The sequence below is a fragment of the Arachis stenosperma genome, chromosome 3 (assembly GCF_014773155.1).
Source record: "Arachis stenosperma cultivar V10309 chromosome 3, arast.V10309.gnm1.PFL2, whole genome shotgun sequence".
Classification (NCBI taxonomy): domain Eukaryota; kingdom Viridiplantae; phylum Streptophyta; class Magnoliopsida; order Fabales; family Fabaceae; genus Arachis; species Arachis stenosperma.
In genome coordinates, this window is record NC_080379.1 from 133,572,237 (window position 1) to 133,590,480 (window position 18,244).

The 18,244-nt window shown below is 35.8% G+C and overlaps 1 protein-coding gene across 1 annotated transcript; it reads right to left on the reverse strand.

The window, feature by feature from the left end:
* Nucleotides 1-1,542: 1,542 nt before the first annotated feature.
* Nucleotides 1,543-6,206, reverse strand: LOC130966756 (uncharacterized). The gene is made up of 8 exons (XM_057891580.1): nt 5,580-6,206; nt 5,342-5,404; nt 4,457-5,215; nt 4,208-4,342; nt 2,860-2,943; nt 2,496-2,555; nt 2,328-2,414; nt 1,543-2,077 (listed from the first exon to the last, which is right to left on the reverse strand). Exons 1-8 carry the CDS (start codon nt 5,973-5,975, stop codon nt 1,787-1,789), a joined length of 1,875 nt encoding a protein of 624 aa, XP_057747563.1. The 5' UTR covers nt 5,976-6,206; the 3' UTR covers nt 1,543-1,786.
* Nucleotides 6,207-18,244: the final 12,038 nt, after the last annotated feature.

Consider the following 18,244-nt stretch of genomic DNA (forward strand, 5'->3'; position numbering starts at 1 on the left):
CTAATATTATTGAAGGATAAAATTAAAATTTATTTCTATGTATCGTTTTTGTCCCCAACGTTTTAAAATTGTCTCAATTTTGTCCCGCCGTTAATTCTATTAACGGATCCCTAACGGTAGGACAACATTGAGTCAATTTTGAAACGTTAGGGACTTAAATAGGACGATTGAAACGTTAAGGACAACTTTGGGACTTACCCCAAACGTTAGGGACAAAAACGATACTTTACTCTATATTTTATGTTTAAAATACTTATTCAAAACACACTCCTAGTCTTTAGCTATGGTGCTATTCAGGTCCACAAAGACAGGGGTAGTAGTGAAATTTTAGGATGTCTTGGTAGTACAGTAATGGTAATAGTCTAATAGACTAATAGTAGTACCCACCAAAAAAAAAGAGAGACTAATAGTAGCACACTAGCACTGTGAGTTCCCTTATTAATGTTTTTCAGTAACAAGAGCGGTTTTCTAAGACAAATCAGTATCTTGTGGTTTTGGGAAGGTACGGGATATATGGCAATATAATATAGGAAGCATTTTAAGTGCACCGGGAGTACCGGTGCACCAATTGTTTTAACCGTTGATCTGAATTATAAAAAATATATATAATATATATTAATTGAAATTAACGGTTAAAACAACTGATACACCGGTGCTCCTTGGAGCACTTGAAATGTTTCCTATAATATAATTAGAGCAGAATCCCACTACTAAACAATAATTAGATGTTTGTAGGTGAAATAATAATAAGAAATTCGGCACAATAAATCAGTTTTGTCGGATGCAGAATCAGATCTGCTTTGGTGAATTTTATTTGACGAAGATGCCCTTTGTGTCGTTTCCCTATTGGACAAGGCAAGTAATGGGTTGGTCTGATGGTCTCAGAAGTGGGAGGTGCCCAAAAAAAAGACGTTGACTAGGTCAAAATATTTTTTGGTAATTTTTTCGGAGCATGCCAGAACGGGGTTAGATAAGTAAATTTGACTACGGTTAAGGTTGGGGAGAAAAGGAAGATAGGTGGATGTGATTGGATTGGCGACACACTAACCTAAATTCAATAGCAGTGGCTGTGGGACATATCAAACCCACGGAATCTTCAATCTTGGACTGGATGACACACTTTTCTTTTGTTTTCTTTTGTATGTTTTATATATTTTTTATAACATAATCATTAAAATAATTAATTTTTTTTATAAAATTCATAAATTAATAATTAATATATTTATATTTTAATTATAAATACATTATTACAAAATCATTCTGTATTTTTATACGATTAATATCTAATTCTAATATCTTTGTAACATGAATGATATCTCATTGGTAAATTTTAATTTGCATTGAGTAAATATAATCCGACTCAAAAATATCTTAAATATTCTCTTAATTTCTAAAAAAAATTAGGTCTTTTTAAATCATCAAAATATTAATTTCATTTAAAGATTGTCTTGTCTTTTTTAAAGATAAAATATCTTACCAAAAAAATTGAGAGAATATTTAGAAGAATATATCATTATAGTTTGTTTAAAAAGAAAAACTATATCACTTAAATGTGTGTAAGAATCCGTTTTTATAAAAATTAGCAAGAGAGAGTGTTTGTGTGATTAATTCAGTTAATGATATACAGAGGAAATAAGGGCGCTGCATGCACAAAATAAACTAGACTAGAAGAGAACTATACAGTATACACGACTATTTTGCAACTATCACTCCAATAAAAGAAGGGAAAAAAAAAAGAAAGAAAGATTGCTAGGTACAACCAAACTTTATAGAGAACAGAATGTTCCTAGTCAGCTTGTTTTGTAGCTTCAGTGTTGTCATCTTTCCTGGACTTGCCAAATGATTTTTGGGAGTCCAATACAGGCATATATGCTTCGCTTGTTTTCTTGAAGATGTCATTACCAGATCTTTCAGGTTCACGAGGGCTCACCAGCTTCTTCTCAACACTCTCGAATTTAGCAGTGGCCCACGGTGCTGTCCCTACACTACTCCGTTTAGAATCAGAAGCATCTATGGTCAGTGTTGATACCTCATCACGTGAGGCATACCATGAGTTACCGCAAGCAATACATTCCAGCTGAAGAAACATAGCACAGTTAAAAAAACCATAAAAAAAGATGTTCATACTATGGTGGAAAGGTTAAATGATGAAGAGATGAAAATTCTCTTTGATGAGAGGTTGGATAACTATCACGTAGAATGTATTATTTTATTTTTGTTAATTTTTAAATAAAATGAAGTACTCCTCTATGCATACCAAAACTTCATCTTAGAATTGGCCTAAAAAGTGCATCAGGGGAAAACAGATAAGATTTTAAACTTCAAACCTGATATCTGTCACCATGTCCTGCACGGATGATATCCCTCAAACCCACCTTGCATTCTCTGCATCTTCTGCAGCGCGCATCCGTCATCTGTTTCCAGATGGAAAAGCTGACCATCACTAATGTAACAGGTAACATAACATAAACATTGCGGTGAGGAATAAAATTAACCTGCATGTGCTGTGACTCATCAGGCTCTTTCTTGGATATCTCATCAGCAGTCAAACCCTCCTGTAGTTTCAAATATTTAGTCCTTAGGCACACAATAAAATACCAGCTCATAAAATCCAAACACAATTTATATTTGCTCTACAAAGCACTAGGATTTTTTTCTTTCTCCTTTTTTTTTCTTTTGCTTTGTGAATTTATGATGTTTTGAGAAAAACGGAAAGTTGACCACAGTCAAAGAATCACAAGAAACTACTAATCTAAATTGAAAATTGAGATTATAGAGACTACAAAACAAATTGGGCAGACAGCTTCAAAGTTCCAATAAAAAGAAAAACTAGATAAAAATTGGCAATAAACTTAATACCTTCAATTCATTGGGTGTCATGTTAAATACTTTTGAAGGTTCCAATTCTCCATTTAACAGACGACATGCTAGCAATGTGTTGTTCTGAAAAATTCCCCAAGAGGAAAAAATAATGTAACTATAAGGAAACCATCATTTATTATATAAAAAAACACATATAGAGATCCACATTGCTTTCTCCAGCCAAAAAGACCATTAGTAGTGGTGATGGTGAGGAAAATATAACAGATAAACTATTGTTAAATATATCATCATAGAAAGCCAGCTTATTATGTTTTTACTCCATTACTAATAGAGATTGACCAAAAACATATAGTAAGTTAGCACTGAACACTCCATGCACACACTAACATTCACATCAACAGATGTGAGTGGAATTTAATGATAAAGAAAAAAGAGTAAAAATCCCCCAGAACTGATTCACCTATCCAACACGTCTCTCTAGAAGAAAATAAATTGGCAATTATTACTAATTATTGTCACATGGTGGGCTGGGGCAATAAGAGATGAAAAGGTACATTGAAGAGAGAAAATATAATCTCATTGCAAGTAACATGTAAACAAAGTTTTTTTCTTTAACACTCATCCAGCTTTAGGATAAAAATCCATCAACAGAAACAGACACTTTCCTTATGCGCTTCAGCGAGCTTACTACGCACATAACAGTAAGACAGGAGATACATAGACCACTTCTTACTACATCAACCCACCTCTGCTCTGTCCTAGGAATTTCATTGCATCAAATAGTATACTGGCAAAAAATTTCCTAATTTTCGGTCTTAATAAAAATATGCACAAGAATCTTGTCAAGTTGTCATACCACAGTTCTAATCTTCTTAGAAACTATTCTAGATATGATAAGTCTGGATAATACCACCTAGATAACCCAGATCATGTAGCAAAAATATGGGGCTCATTTCTTTATATTCACCCAACAATGATGTCCGCAGCATATCTGAATACTAAATTAAAATAGGTACATACTGACTTACTAAATTTATGCAACTTAAAATGGTAAAAAAATGTACAGGATTAAAAATACAAAAAGATGAAAAAAAAAAACTATAGTTTGTATAGACTAGAAAATTTCAAAGTAACAATCAGTACCTTACTGGTCATCACATGACCTATGGTCTAGCTAAGAGTGCCACCATTTTCACCATATTTCACATCTTACAAATCACTTTTAAAACATAATAGAAAGTTATAAATAGAAGTCCAAAAGTCACATTGTAAACAAAGATAAAATGTAGCATCCAAGTGTAATATTTTGGTCATTCATAGGTATTCTGTATTCATTATAAATATTTCAAGTATATGATTGTTATGCAGAAGAGCTGCTTCTAACCTTCAGATTAAAAACTAATTGCCGTAGCTTTTGGTTATACTTCTGATAATCCGATGAAAGTGTATCATGTGAAACTTTTTCCAAAGCAACTACAGCTGTTACCGCAGCATCCGGCCAGACCAAAGACTTGGAACTCTGCAGAGTGGAAAAGGCAAGCAATGAATACATAATAATCTTCAAGGTATATAATAGAAAATACATAATACAATACTGGGGATCACAACCAGAACTGGAATCTTCACCGAGTACCTTCTGAACCTTATCTTGACATTCATTTGGTGATTGGGAAGTTCTATTATTGCTTCCATTATAACCTGGATCAGAATTTTCACTTCCTTTCTCTTTCTTCTTTATGCCGTCATCCGAATTAAACACGTATTGAACACTTTGAAGCAACTTCTCCAGGACTTTGTCACGATGGGTATCCCCTGTTAACATATTCCAATCCACTAATATGCGATAATGCTCAGAGGAATTACTTACACAACTCCCGGGTGTTTCAGGTTTCAGATGTTGGTCACCCTTACGACCTGATTCCTCCTCCCGTGAAACATCAAGAGGCGAAATGCCTTTCTTCCTTAAAATCCTTTTACTTTTCATAACATCTTCCTGATCAGCAGAAGGAGCTTCTTCTGGCTCGATGTCAGGCAATTCACCCATCCGCTTAAGGGTTTTCTGAACAAGCTCATCAATCTCTTGCTGTTTGTTGTCTTCATAGTCCTTATCAGTTAGCTTCCAGAGTTTCCTTTCTACAGTGTCATACACCTTTTGTACAATGAAGCCAGGATGCTGCTTACGGTTCGGAAGCTGTTTGTGTATGGGAACAAAATGCACAACGCACTTATGCATAACAGATTCGGCTGGAACCTCATCACGGTGGAAACTATAAAAGAGTTCCCTTGTATCACGTGATTGCCAACTGCCACCACCTTTCCTTTCTGCTTCTTCAGGACGGTAAAACCACTGCCCGGTAACCATCATGCTGCCATTTAGGGACTGTGTAATATCCTGACACCAAAACACACCACTCTAGAAATCACAAACCCAGGACAGAACGTAGGCACCAATAAATAGGCTTCAACTGTGCCAACAATATATTCAAAACTAATATTTTGCAAAGAACTTAATACTCACTTTAATAATAGCCACATAGGGTTTCTGGTCCTTATCCTCAGGAACAAGAAGTACAGGGTCCTCCTGCAGAAAAAAGAACAATGCAACAAAAGTTCTTAGATAGCAAGTTTCACAACCCAATTTCATTAAATAACAATCAATTTGAAGTAAGTGATAAAAGCAATGAAATTGTGAAATTCATCACGTGTAACATAATAGTAGGGTTTATGGAATGAGAAGAAAAAGTGGTGGTGGTTACCAGAGTGTACTGGTTTCCATCAAACTCGAATGACTCGAAATGCTTCTTCCTACCTCTCCCCTTTCCAGAAACCCTAATGGGATCGCCAATGGGCTTGGCGTCTTCCTGAGGGGGTTCCTCTTCTTCCACATGCTTATCCTTCTCCTTCCCCTTCCTCTTCTTCCTCTTCCGCTCCTCTTCTTCCTCCTCTTCCTCCTCCTCCTCCTGCTGCTGCAGTTGCTCCTCCTTCTCCTCATCCTCGTCTTCTTCCTCCTGCAGCTTCATGCGCTTCCTCTTCTTCTGCTGCTGCTGCTTCGACGGTGGAGAACAAGAGGAAGCTGGCTGCTGCTTGGGACGTGGCGGTTCTTCGTCCTCGTCGTCGCTCATTGCCACCTGAGTAAACCGTCGATTCCCCATTTTTATTTTCTTTTCTTTTTTAATTTTTCCTTTCAGGAAAGCAAATGTGGCAAAATCACTGTGATCTTGCACTCTTTCTGGGGTATACTATCACTGCTTCCACAGTGTAAGATTTGAGTGTTTCTCCGTTTTGGGATGTCAGCCTCGGATTAAATTAAATTATTAGATAATATTTTCTTCCACATTACTACTGCTACGGCTTCCTTTCCTCACACGCTGTATATTCAAGAAACGATAAATGTGAGGTGTTGCGTAATGACTAATGACATGTGATCATTTTTGTCAAATGGCTACTACATTGAGTCGAATATGACTATGATAGTTTTGAATTGTGATTGTTGTTATGCATAATCAAAATTTAATTTTAATTTTAATTAATTAAGTTTAAAAGAAGTTGACCATGAGTAGGATAGAATTTAAATTTTATTTTAATTTCATCTGCAAATTTAAATTTATTTTTTATTATATAAAAATTGAATTTTTATATTTAATATTAGAGATTACGTACTATATTTATGAGAGTATTTTTTGAGTTATATTTTTAACTTGTTAAATATATTTTTATGATGAATTAATTATATAAAATAATTAATTTAATTAGATATTCAAATATCATCTAATTTATTATAATTTATATCAATTTATTTTTGTAGTATTTTTTAATTTATTTCTTGAATAAATTATCATTTCTACTTATAAAAGATGTAAATACTACAAATGTATTCATGAAAGAAAGAAACTTACTTTGTAACTATAGAAGATGACCTCCGTATGTCAAAGTACTCTAATGTTGATTACGCAATTGATTTATTAGTATCCGAACTTACGTAGAAACAAAATCCCTTCAAATTTATTTACGTGTATTCCAATTTTTTTTATTAAAGAATGGGACAAAAAAAACCTTTTCGTGCCCCTCTATGCCTAACAGAACTCCGTTGTCATTATTACTGCGATCCTAAATTGAAAAAGACGATCGAAGTACCTCCGTTTTGCACCAAATAGTTTTCCCTATATTCTTTATTGGATGTTCTCTATAGGTTTTATTAGTTGAGAAAAGTTAGAAATTTGAATTAGGGTTACGGGTAGAGTTAAGGTTTCTGTTGCTATGGTATTATCTGTAATTACATGAAATGTTATCTTAGATTATATTATTTTGTTTGTAGAGATGGTTACTGATGAGCGGATAATTTATACGCTTTTTGACATTATTTTTGCATAGTTTTTAGTATGATTTAGTTAGTTTTTAGTATATTTTTATTAGTTTTTAAGTAAAATTTACATTTCTGGACTTTACTATGAGTTTGTGTGTTTTTCTGTGATTTTAGGTATTTTCTGGCTGAAATTGAGGGACCTGAGCAAAAATCTAATTCAGAGGCTGACAAAGGACTGCACATGCTGTTGGATTTTGACCTTCCTGCACTCGAAATGGAATTTTTGGAGCTACAGAAGTCCAAATGGCGCGCTCTCAACTATGTTGGAAAGTAGACATACAGGGCTTTCTAGCAATATATAATAGTCCCTACTTTGCCCGAGTTTAGACAACGCAAACTGGCGTTTGACGCCAGTTTTTTGCCCTATTCTGGCGTTAAACACCAGAAACAAGTTACAAACCGGCGTTTAACTCCAATGAAGACCTCTAAACGTGAAAGCTTCAATGCTCAGCCCAAGCACACACCAAGTGGGCCCGGAAGTGGATTTCTGCATCATTTACCTATTTCTGTAACCCTAGTAACTAGGTTAATATAAATAGAACTTTTATTATTGTACTAGGGATCTTTGATCAGTTTTATGCTATCTTAGACTTTTATGGGGCTGGCCATTCGGCCATGCCTGAACCATTATCACTTATGTATTTTCAACGGTGGAGTTTCTACACACCATAGATTAAGGTGTGGAGCTCTGCTGTTCCTCGAGTATTAATGCAAAGTACTACTATTTTCTATTCAATTCATGCTTATTCTTATTCTAAGATATTCATTCGCACATAAGAACATGACAAATGTGATGATTATGTGACACTCATCACCATTCTCACTCATGAACGTGTGATTGACAATCACTTCCATTCTACATGAAAACAAGCTTGAATGTGTATCTCTTGGATTCCTGGTCCATGCATTTGATTGCCTCTCCTGACAACAGAGCCTTCAATTCCTTGCGATCAGAGTCTTCGTGGTATAAGCTAGAATCAATTGGCAGCATTCTTGAGATCTGAAAAGTCTAAACCTTGTCTGTGGTATTCCGAGTAGGATCTGGGATGGGATGACTGTGACGAGTTTCAAACTCACGACTGTAGGGCGTGGTGACAGATGCAAAAGGATAGTAAATCCTATTCCTACACGATCGAGAACTGACAGATGATTAGCCCTACGTAACCCGTAGCTGGACCATTTTCACTGAGAGGATGGACGGTAGCCATTGACAACGGTGATCCCCCTACAAACAGCTTGCCATAGAAAGGAGTATGAAGGATTAGATGAAGGCAACGGGAAAGCAGAGATTCAGAAGGAACTACGAATCTCCATACGCTTATCTGAAATTTCCACCAATGAATTACATAAGTATCTCTATCTTATTTTATGTTTTATTTATCTTTTAATTATCAAAACTTCATAACCATTTGAATCTGCCTGACTGAGATTTACAAGGTGACCATAGCTTGCTTCAAGCCGACAATCTCTGTGGGATCGACCCCTTACTCACGTAAGGTTTATTACTTGGACGACCTAGTGCACTTGTTGGTTAGTTGTGCGAAGTTGTGAAAATGAGTTGAGATTACAATTGTGCGTACCAAGTTGTTGGCGCCATTGTGTATCACAATTTCGTGCACCAAGTTTTTGGCGCCGTTGCCGGGGATTGTTCGAGTTTGGACAATTGACGTTTCATCTTGTTGCTCAGATTAGGTAATTTTCTTCTTATTTCAACCTTTATTTTGTTTTCAAAAAGTTTTCAAAAATCTTTCAAAAATTTTTCTTCTTTTTCGTTTTTCCAAACTAATTTTCGAAAAATCCAAAAAAATTATAAAATCATAAAAACAAAAATAATTTTGTGTTTCTTGTTTGAGTCTAGTGTCAATTTTTAAGTTTGGTGTCAATTGCATGTTTTAATTTTTCTAAAAATTTTCGAAAACTCATCCATTGCATTCTTCATGATCTTCAAGTTGTTCTTGATAAGTCTTCTTGTTTGATCTTCATATTTTCTAGTTTTGTGTCTTTTGTTGTTTTTCATATGCATTTTTGAATTCATAGTGTTTAAACATGAAAAATCTCTAAGTTTAGTGTCTTGCATATTTTTCTTTTCCTGAAAATTTTTCAAAAATAAGTTCTTGATGTTCATCATGATCTTCAAAGTGTTTTTGGTGTTCATCTTGACATTCATAGTGTTCTTGCATGCATCATTGGGTTTGGTCCAAAATTTTCATGTTGTGAGTCATTTTTGTGTTTTTCTCTCTTATCATTAAAAATTCAAAAAATCAAAAAATATATTTTTCTTATTTCTCTCATAAATTTCGAAATCTTTGGGTTGATTGAGTCAAAATTTTTTAAAATAAGTTATTTCTTGTTATTCAACTCAAGATTTCAATTTCAAAAATTTATCTTTTCAAAAGCTTTTTCAAAATTCAAATCTTTTTCATTTTTTCATGTTTTTCGAAAAATTTTAAAATTAATTTTCAAAATCTTTTTCTTATCTTCATTTCATAATTTTCGAAAATTATACTAATAATTAATAATTTGATTCAAAAATTTCAAGTTTGTTACTTTCTTGTTAAGAAAGATTCAAACTTTAAATTTTAGAATCATATCTTTTGATTTCTTGTGAGTGAGGTGATGAGCGGATAATTTATACGCTTTTTGGCATTGTTTTTAGGTAGTTTTTAGTAAGTTCAAGCTACTTTTAGGGATGTTTTCATTAGTTTTTATGTTAAATTCACATTTCTGGACTTTACTATGAGTTTGTGTGTTTTTCTGTGATTTCAGGTAATTTCTGGCTGAAATTGAGGGACTTGAGCAAAACTCTGAAAAAGGCTGACAAAAGGACTGCTGATGCTGTTGGAATCTGACCTCCCTGCACTCGAAATGGATTTTCTGGAGCTACAAAACTCCAAATGGCGCGCTCTCAACGGCGTTGGAAAGTAGACATCCAGAGCTTTCCAGCATTATATAATACTCCATACTTTATTCGGAAATTGACGACATAACTTGGCGTTGAACGCCAAGTACATGCTGCTGTCTGGAGTTAAACGCCATAAACACGTCATGATCCGGAGTTGAACGCCCAAAACACGTTATAACTTGGAGTTCAACTCCAAAAGAAGCCTCAGCTCGTGGATAGATCAAGCTCAGCCCAAGCATACACCAAGTGGGCCCCGGAAGTGGATTTATGCATCAATTACTTACTCATGTAAACCCTAGTAGTTAGTCTAGTATAAATAGGATAATTTACTATTGTATTAGACATCTTTTGATAGTCTGATCTTTTGACAGTTTAATCTTTTGACTGTCTAGTCTTTTGATCATTTAGGGGGCTGGCCATTCGGCCATGCCTGAACCTTTCACTTATGTATTTTCAACGGTGGAGTTTCTGCACACCATAGATTAAGGGTGTGGAGCTTTGCTGTACCTCAAGTTTCAATACAATTACTATTACTTTCTATTCAATTCTCTTTTATTCTTATTCCAAGATATACGTTGCACAACACTTTGATGAATGTGATGATCCGTGACACTCATCATTATTCTCACCTATGAACGTGCGTGACTGACAACCACTTCCGTTCTACCTTAGGCCGGGCGCATATCTCTTAGATTCCCCAACAGAATCTTCGTGGTATAAGCTAGATAGATGGCGGCATTCATGGGGATCCGGAAAGTCTAACCTTGTCTGTGGTATTCCGAGTAGGATCCTGGGAATCCAGAAAGTCTAACCTTGTCTGTGGTATTCCGAGTAGGATCCTGGGAATCCGAAAAGTCTAACCTTGTCTGTGGTATTCTGAGTAGGATTCCGGTATTGAATGACTGTGACGAGCTTCAAACTTCTGAAGGCTGGGCATGATGACAAACGCAAAAGAATCAAGGGATTCTACTCCAACCTAATTGAGAACCGACAGATGATTAGCCGTGCTGTGACAGAGCATTTGGACCATTTTCACTGAGAGGATGGGATGTAGCTATCAACAAGGGTGATGCCTCCAGACGATTAGCCGTGCAGTGACAGCGCATAGGACCATTTTCCCGAGAGGATTAAAAGTAGCCATTGATGATGGTGATGCCCTACATACAGCTTGCCATGGAAAGGAGTAAGAAGGATTGGATGAAAGTAGTAAGAAAGTAGAGATTCGAAAGGATTCTAGCATCTCCACACGCCTATTTGAAATTCCCACTATTGATTTACATAAGTATTTCTATCCCTTTTTATTTTCTATTTATTATTAATTTTCGAAACCCATAACCATTTAATCTGCCTAACTGAGATTTACAAGGTGACCATAGCTTGCTTCATACCAACAATCTCTGTGGGATCGATTCTTACTCACGTAAGGTATTACTTGGATGACCCAGTACACTTGCTGGTTAAGTTGAATGAAGTTGTGATCATAAATTCCAATAGAGCCAATTTTTAAATCTCATGCAAATACAAAGAGAATCACAATTTCGTGCACCAAGTTTTTGGCGCCATTGCCGGGGATTGTTCGAGTATGGACAACTGACGGTTCATCTTGTTGCTCAGATTAGGTAATTTTCTTTTCAAAAATATTTTTCAAAATTTTTCTTTTCTTTTTTGTTTTTCCAAACTTTATTTTCGAAAAAAATTAATAAAAATAAAAAAAAATTAGAAAATCATAAAAATAAAAAATATTTTGTGTTTCTTGTTTGAGTCTTGAGTCAATTTTTAAGTTTGGTGTCAATTGCATGCTTTAAAAATTTTTTTTGCATTTTTCGAAAATTCCATGCATTCATAGTGTTCTTCATGATCTTCAAGTTGTTCTTGATAAGTCCTCTTGTTTGATCTTGATGTTTTCTTGTTTTGTGTTGTTTGTTGTTTTTCATATGCATTTTTCGTTTGTTAGAGTCCATGCATTAAAGATTTCTAAGTTTGGTGTCTTGCATGTTTTCTTTGCATCAAAAATTTTTTCAAAATTATGTTCTTGATGTTCATCATGATCTTCAAAGTGTTCTTGGTGTTCATCTTGACATTCATAGTGTTCTTGCATGCATTATGTGTTTGATCCAAAATTTTTATGCTTTGGGTCATGTTTGTGTTTTTCTCTCTCATAATTGAAAAATTCAAAAATCAAAAACATATCTTTTCCTTATTTCTCTCCAAATTTTCGAAATTTTGGGTTGACTTAGTCAAAAATTTTCAAAATTAGTTGTTTCTTACAAGTCAAGTCAAAATTTCAATTTTAAAAATCTTATCTTTTCAAAATCTTTTTCAAAAATCATATCTTTTCCATTTTTTTTCTTATTTTCGAAAATTTTAAAAAATTATTTTTCAAAATCTTTTTCTTATCTTTTATATCATATTTTCGAAAATATGCTAACAATTAATGTGATTGATTCGAAAATTTGAAGTTTGTTACTTTCTTGTTAAGAAAGGTTCAATCTTTAAATTCTAGAATCTTATCTTGTAGTTTCTTGTAAGTTAAGTCATTTTAAAAATTAAATCTTTTTCAAAATATCTTTTTCTTAAAATTTTTATCTTATCTTTTTATCTTATCCTTTTCAAAATTTTATCTTTTTCAAAATTTGATTTCAAAATATCTTATCTAACTTCTTATCTTCTTATCTTTTTCAAAATTGATTTTAAAATCTTTTTCAACTAACTAATTAACTTTCTGTTTGTTTCTTATCTTTCTCAAAACCACCTAACTACTCTTTCCTCTCTAATTTTCGAAAATATCTCACCCCTTTTTCAAAAATTCTTTTTAATTAACTAATTGTTTCATGTTTTAATTTTAATTACATTTTATCTCTAATTTTCGAAAATACTAATCCCTTTTTCAAAATTATTTTCGAAAATTCCCCTCTCTTTTCTTATTCTATTTAATTATTTAATTACTAACACTTATCTTCACCTCTCTCCATCTAAATATCCGAACCCACTCTTCTACAATCTTCTCCCCTTTCTTTTTCTACTAACATAAAGGAATCTCTATATTGTGACATAGAGGATTCCTCTTCTTTTCTTGTTTTCTTCTTTTTCATATGAGCAGGAACAGGGAAAAAGGCACTCTTGTTGAAATTGATCCTGAACCTGAAAGGACTCTAAAAAGGAAACTAAGAGAAACTAAATTACAACAATCCAGAAACAACCTTTCAGAAATTTTTGAACAAAAGAAGGAGATGGCAGCCGAAAATAATAATAATGCAAGGAGAATGCTGGGTGACTTCACAAAGCCAACGTCCAAATTTGATGGAAGAAGCATTTCCATTCCTGCCATTGGAGCCAATAATTTTGAGCTTAAGCCTCAACTAGTTGCTTTAATGCAACAAAACTGCAAGTTTTATGGACTTCCATCTGAAGATCCTTATCAGTTTTTAACCGAGTTCTTGCCGATCTGTGAGACTGTAAAGACGAATGGAGTTGATCCTGAAGTCTACAAACTCATGCTTTTCCCTTTTGCTGTAAGAGACAGAGCTAGAATATGGTTAGATTCACAACCTAAGGATAGCTTGGACTCCTGGGATAAGCTGGTCACAACCTTCTTGGATAAATTCTTTCCTCCTCAAAAGCTGAGCAAGCTGAGAGTGGATGTTCAAACCTTCAAACAAAAAGATGGTGAATCCCTCTATGAAGCTTGGGAAAGATACAAGCAGCTGACCAAAAGATGTCCATCTGACATGTTTCCAGAATGGACCATATTAGATATATTCTATTATGGTCTCTCTGAATTTTCGAAAATGTCATTGGACCATTCTGCAGGTGGATCTATTCACCTAAAGAAAACGCCTGAAGAGGCTCAAGAACTCATTGATATGGTTGCAAACAACCAATTCATGTACACTTCTGAGAGGAATTCCGTGAATAATGGGATACCTCAGAAGAAAGGAGTTCTTGAAATTGATGCTCTGAATGCCATATTGGCTCAGAACAAAGTGTTGACTCAACAGGTCAACATGATCTCTCAAAATCTGAATGGATGGCAACATGCATCCAACAGTACTAAAGAGGCAGCTTCTGAAGAAGCTTATGATCCTGAGAACCCTGCCATGGCAGAGGTTAATTACATGGGTGAACCTTATGGAAACACCTATAACTCATCATGGAGAAATCATCCAAATTTCTCATGGAAGGATCAACAAAAGCCTCAACAAGGCTTTAACAATGGTGGACACAATAGGCTGAGCAATGGCAAGCCTTTTTCATCATCTTCTCAGCAACAGATAGAGAATTCTGAACAAAACACCTCTAATTTAGCCAATCTAGTCTCTGATCTGTCAAAGGCCACTTTCAGTTTCATGAGTGAAACAAGATCCTCCATTAGAAATCTGGAGGCACAAGTGGGCCAGCTGAGTAAGAAAGTCATTGAAACTCCTCCCAATATTCTCCCAAGCAATACAGAAGAGAATCGAAAAGGAGAGTGCAAGGCCATTGATATAATCAATGTGGCCGAATGCACAAGGGAGGAGGAGGACGAAAATCCTAGTGAGGAAGACCTCCTGGGACGTCCCTCAAGCAAGAAGGAGTTTCCTATTAAGGATCCAAAGGAATTTGAGGCTCATATAGAGACCATAGAGATTCCATTAAATCTTCTTCTGCCATTCATGAGCTCTGAAGACTATTCTTCCTCTGAAGAGGATGAAGATGTGACTGGAGAGCAAGTTGCTCAATATTTAGGAGCTATCATGAAGCTGAATGCCAAGCTGTTTGGTAATGAGACTTGGGAAAGTGAACCTCCCTTGCTCATTAGTGAACTGGATACCTGGATTCAGCAAATTCTACCTCAAAAAAAACAAGATCCTGGCAAGTTCTTAATACCTTGTACCATAGGCACCATGACCTTTGCAAAAGCTCTGTGTGATCTGGGGTCAGGGATAAATCTTATGCCACTCTCTGTAATGGAGAAGCTGGGGATCATTGAGGTACAACCTGCCTTGTTCTCATTACAATTGGCAGACAAATCATTGAGACAAGTGGTGGACGAAATTGTGATCCATATTCTTTAAGTTGTACTCCTTGTACTTTTATGGAATTTGAAATTGGCACGAGTGAACACAACTCCGTTCAACTAACCAGCAAGTGTACTGGGTCGTCCAAGTAATAAACCTTACGTGAGTAAGGGTCGATCCCACAGAGATTGTTGGTATGAAGCAAGCTATGGTCACCTTGTAAATCTCAGTTAGACAGATTAAATTTGTTTATGGTTTCGAAAATAGAAATAAGAAAATAGAAATAATAAAAGGGATAGAATACTTATGCAGATTCATTGGTGGGAATTTCAGATAAGCGAATGGAGATACTGTATGGCTCAAGAACGCCTACTTTCCTACTGCTTCAACTCAATCCTTCTTACTCCTTTCCATGGCAAGCTGTGTATAGGGGTTCACCGTTCGACGATGGCTACTTTGTATCCTCTCTGGAAAATGGTCCTCTGCGCTGTCACTCGCATGGCTAATCGTCTAGAGGCATCACACTGGCCGAAGGCTACATCCCATCCTCGCAGTGAAAACTATGCTCACGCGCTCTGTCACAGCACGGCTAATCACTGGTTGGTTCCCGCTCCTGCTGGAATAGAATCCCTTGATTCTTTTGCGTCTGTCACTAACGTCCAGCACTTGCAAGTCTGAAGCACGTCACAGTCATTCATTACCGGAATCCTACTCGGAATACCACAGACAAGGTTAGACTTTCCGGATTCCCAGGATCCTACTCGGAATACCACAGACAAGGTGAGACTTTCCGGATCCTCATGAATGCCGCCATCTATCTAGCTTATACCACGAAGATTCTGTTGGGGAATCTAAGAGATACACATTCAAGCTCGGTTGCATGTAGAACGGAGGTGGTTGTCAATCACGCGCGTTCATAAGTGAGAATGATGATGAGCGTCACATAATCATCACATTCATCATGTTCTTGGGTGCGAATGAATATCTTGGAATAAAAATAAGAGAGAATTGAATGAAAAGTAATAGTAATTGTATTGAAACTTGAGGTACAGCAGAGCTCCACACCCTTAATCTATGGTGTGCAGAAACTCCACTGTTGAAAATACATAAGTGAAAGGTTCAGGCATGGCCGAATGGCCAGCCCCCTAAAACGTGATCAATAGCCTCTTAGGATGAAGAATAAAACAAAACTAAGACCAAAGATGTCTAATACATTAGTAAATCATCCTATTTATAATAAACTAGCTCCTAGGGTTTACATGAGTAAGTAATTGATGCATAAATCAACTTCCGGGGCCCACTTGGTGTATGCTTGGGCTGAGCTTGATCAATCCACGAGCTGAGGCTTCTCTTGAAGTTGAACTCCGAGTTATGACGTGTTTTGGGCGTTCAACTCCGGATCATGACGTTTTTCTGGCGTTTAACTCCAGACAGCAGCATGTACTTGGCGTTCAACGCCAAGTTACGTCGTCAATTTCCGAATAAAGTATGGACTATTATATATTGCTGGAAAGCTCTGGATGTCTACTTTCCAACGCCGTTGAGAGCGCGCCATGTGGAGTTCTGTAGCTCCAGAAAATCCATTTTGAGTATAGAGAGGTCAGATTCCAACAGCATCAGCAGTCCTTTTGTCAGCCTTTTTCAGAGTTTTGCTCAAGTCCCTCAATTTCAGCCAGAATTTACCTGAAATCACAGAAAAACACACAAACTCATAGTAAAGTCCAGAAATGTGAATTTAACATAAAAACTAATAAAAACATCCCTAAAAGTAGCTTGAACTTACTAAAAACTACCTAAAAACAATGCCAAAAAGCGTATAAATTATCCGCTCATCACAACACCAAACTTAAATTGTTGCTTGTCCCCAAGCAACTGAAAATCAAATAGGATAAAAAGAAGAGAATATACTATAAATTCCAGAATATCAATGAATATTAATTATAATTAGATGAGCGGGACTTGTAGCTTTTTGCTTCTGAACAGTTTTGGCATCTCACTTTTTCCTTTGAAGTTCAAAATGATTGGCTTCTCTAGGAACTTAGAATTTCGGATAGTGTTATTGACTTTCCTAGTTAAGCATGTTGATTCTTGAACACAGCTACTTATGAGTCTTGGCCGTGGCCCTAAGCATTTTGTTTTCCAGTATTACCACCGGATACATAAATGCCACAGACACATGACTGGGTGAACCTTTTCAGATTGTGACTCAGCTTTGCTAGAGTCCCCAGTTAGTGGTGTCCAGAGCTCTTAAGCACACTCTTTTGCTTTGGATCACGACTTTAACCACTCAGTCTCAAGCTTTTCACTTGGACCTTCATGACACAAGCACATGGTTAGGGACAGCTTGATTTAGCCGCTTAGGCCTGGATTTAATTTCCTTGGGCCCTCCTATCCATTGATGCTCAAAGCCTTGGATCCTTTTTACCCTTGCCTTTTGGTTTTAAGGGCTATTGGCTTTTTCTACTGCTCCTTCTTTTTTTTTTTTCAAAAGCTTCTTCTTTTTCATTGCTTTTTCTTGCTTCAAGAATCAATTTCATGATTTTTCAGATCCTCAATAACATTTCTCTTTGTTCATCATTCTTTCAAGAGCCAACAATTTTAACATTCATAAACAACAAGATCAAAAGACATATGCACTGTTCAATCATACATTCAGAAAACAAAAGTATTGTCACCACATCAATATAATTAAACTAAATTCAAGGATAAATTCGAAATTCATGTACTTCTTGTTCTTTTGAATTAAAACATTTTTCATTTAAGAGAGGTGAAGGATTAATGGATTTTATTCATTGCTTTAAGGCATGGTTACTAACTACTAATGATCATGAAGTAAAGACACAAAACATAGATAAACACAGCATAAAAACCGAAAAGCAGAAAGAAATAAGAACAAGGAATGAATCCACCTGAGTGAGGGTGGCGCCTTCTTGAAGGTCCAATGGTGCTCTTTGAGCTCCTCTATGTCTCTTCCTTGCTTCTGTTGAATGATTCCTAGTAATTTTGGTGTTTCTACCCTTAGTTGCTTCCAATATTTGTGTGGAGGACAACTTATCCCCTGAGGTATCTCAGGGATCTCTTGATTTGCAGCCACATGTTCTACCACTGAGCTATGACGGCTTTATATGAGTCTTTCCATCTCCCAAGACTCAGAGGTGG

Coding starts and splice junctions, on each gene's coding strand:
- LOC130966756 (XM_057891580.1), bottom strand. CDS start 5,975: ATGGGGAATCGACGGTTTACTCAGGTGGCAATGAGCGACGACGAGGAC. Junction 5,405..5,579: donor ATGGAAACCAGTACACTCTG/GTAACCACCACC, acceptor TTTTTTCTGCAG/GAGGACCCTGTACTTCTTGT. Junction 4,343..4,456: donor GTCAAGATAAGGTTCAGAAG/GTACTCGGTGAA, acceptor TCCACTCTGCAG/AGTTCCAAGTCTTTGGTCTG.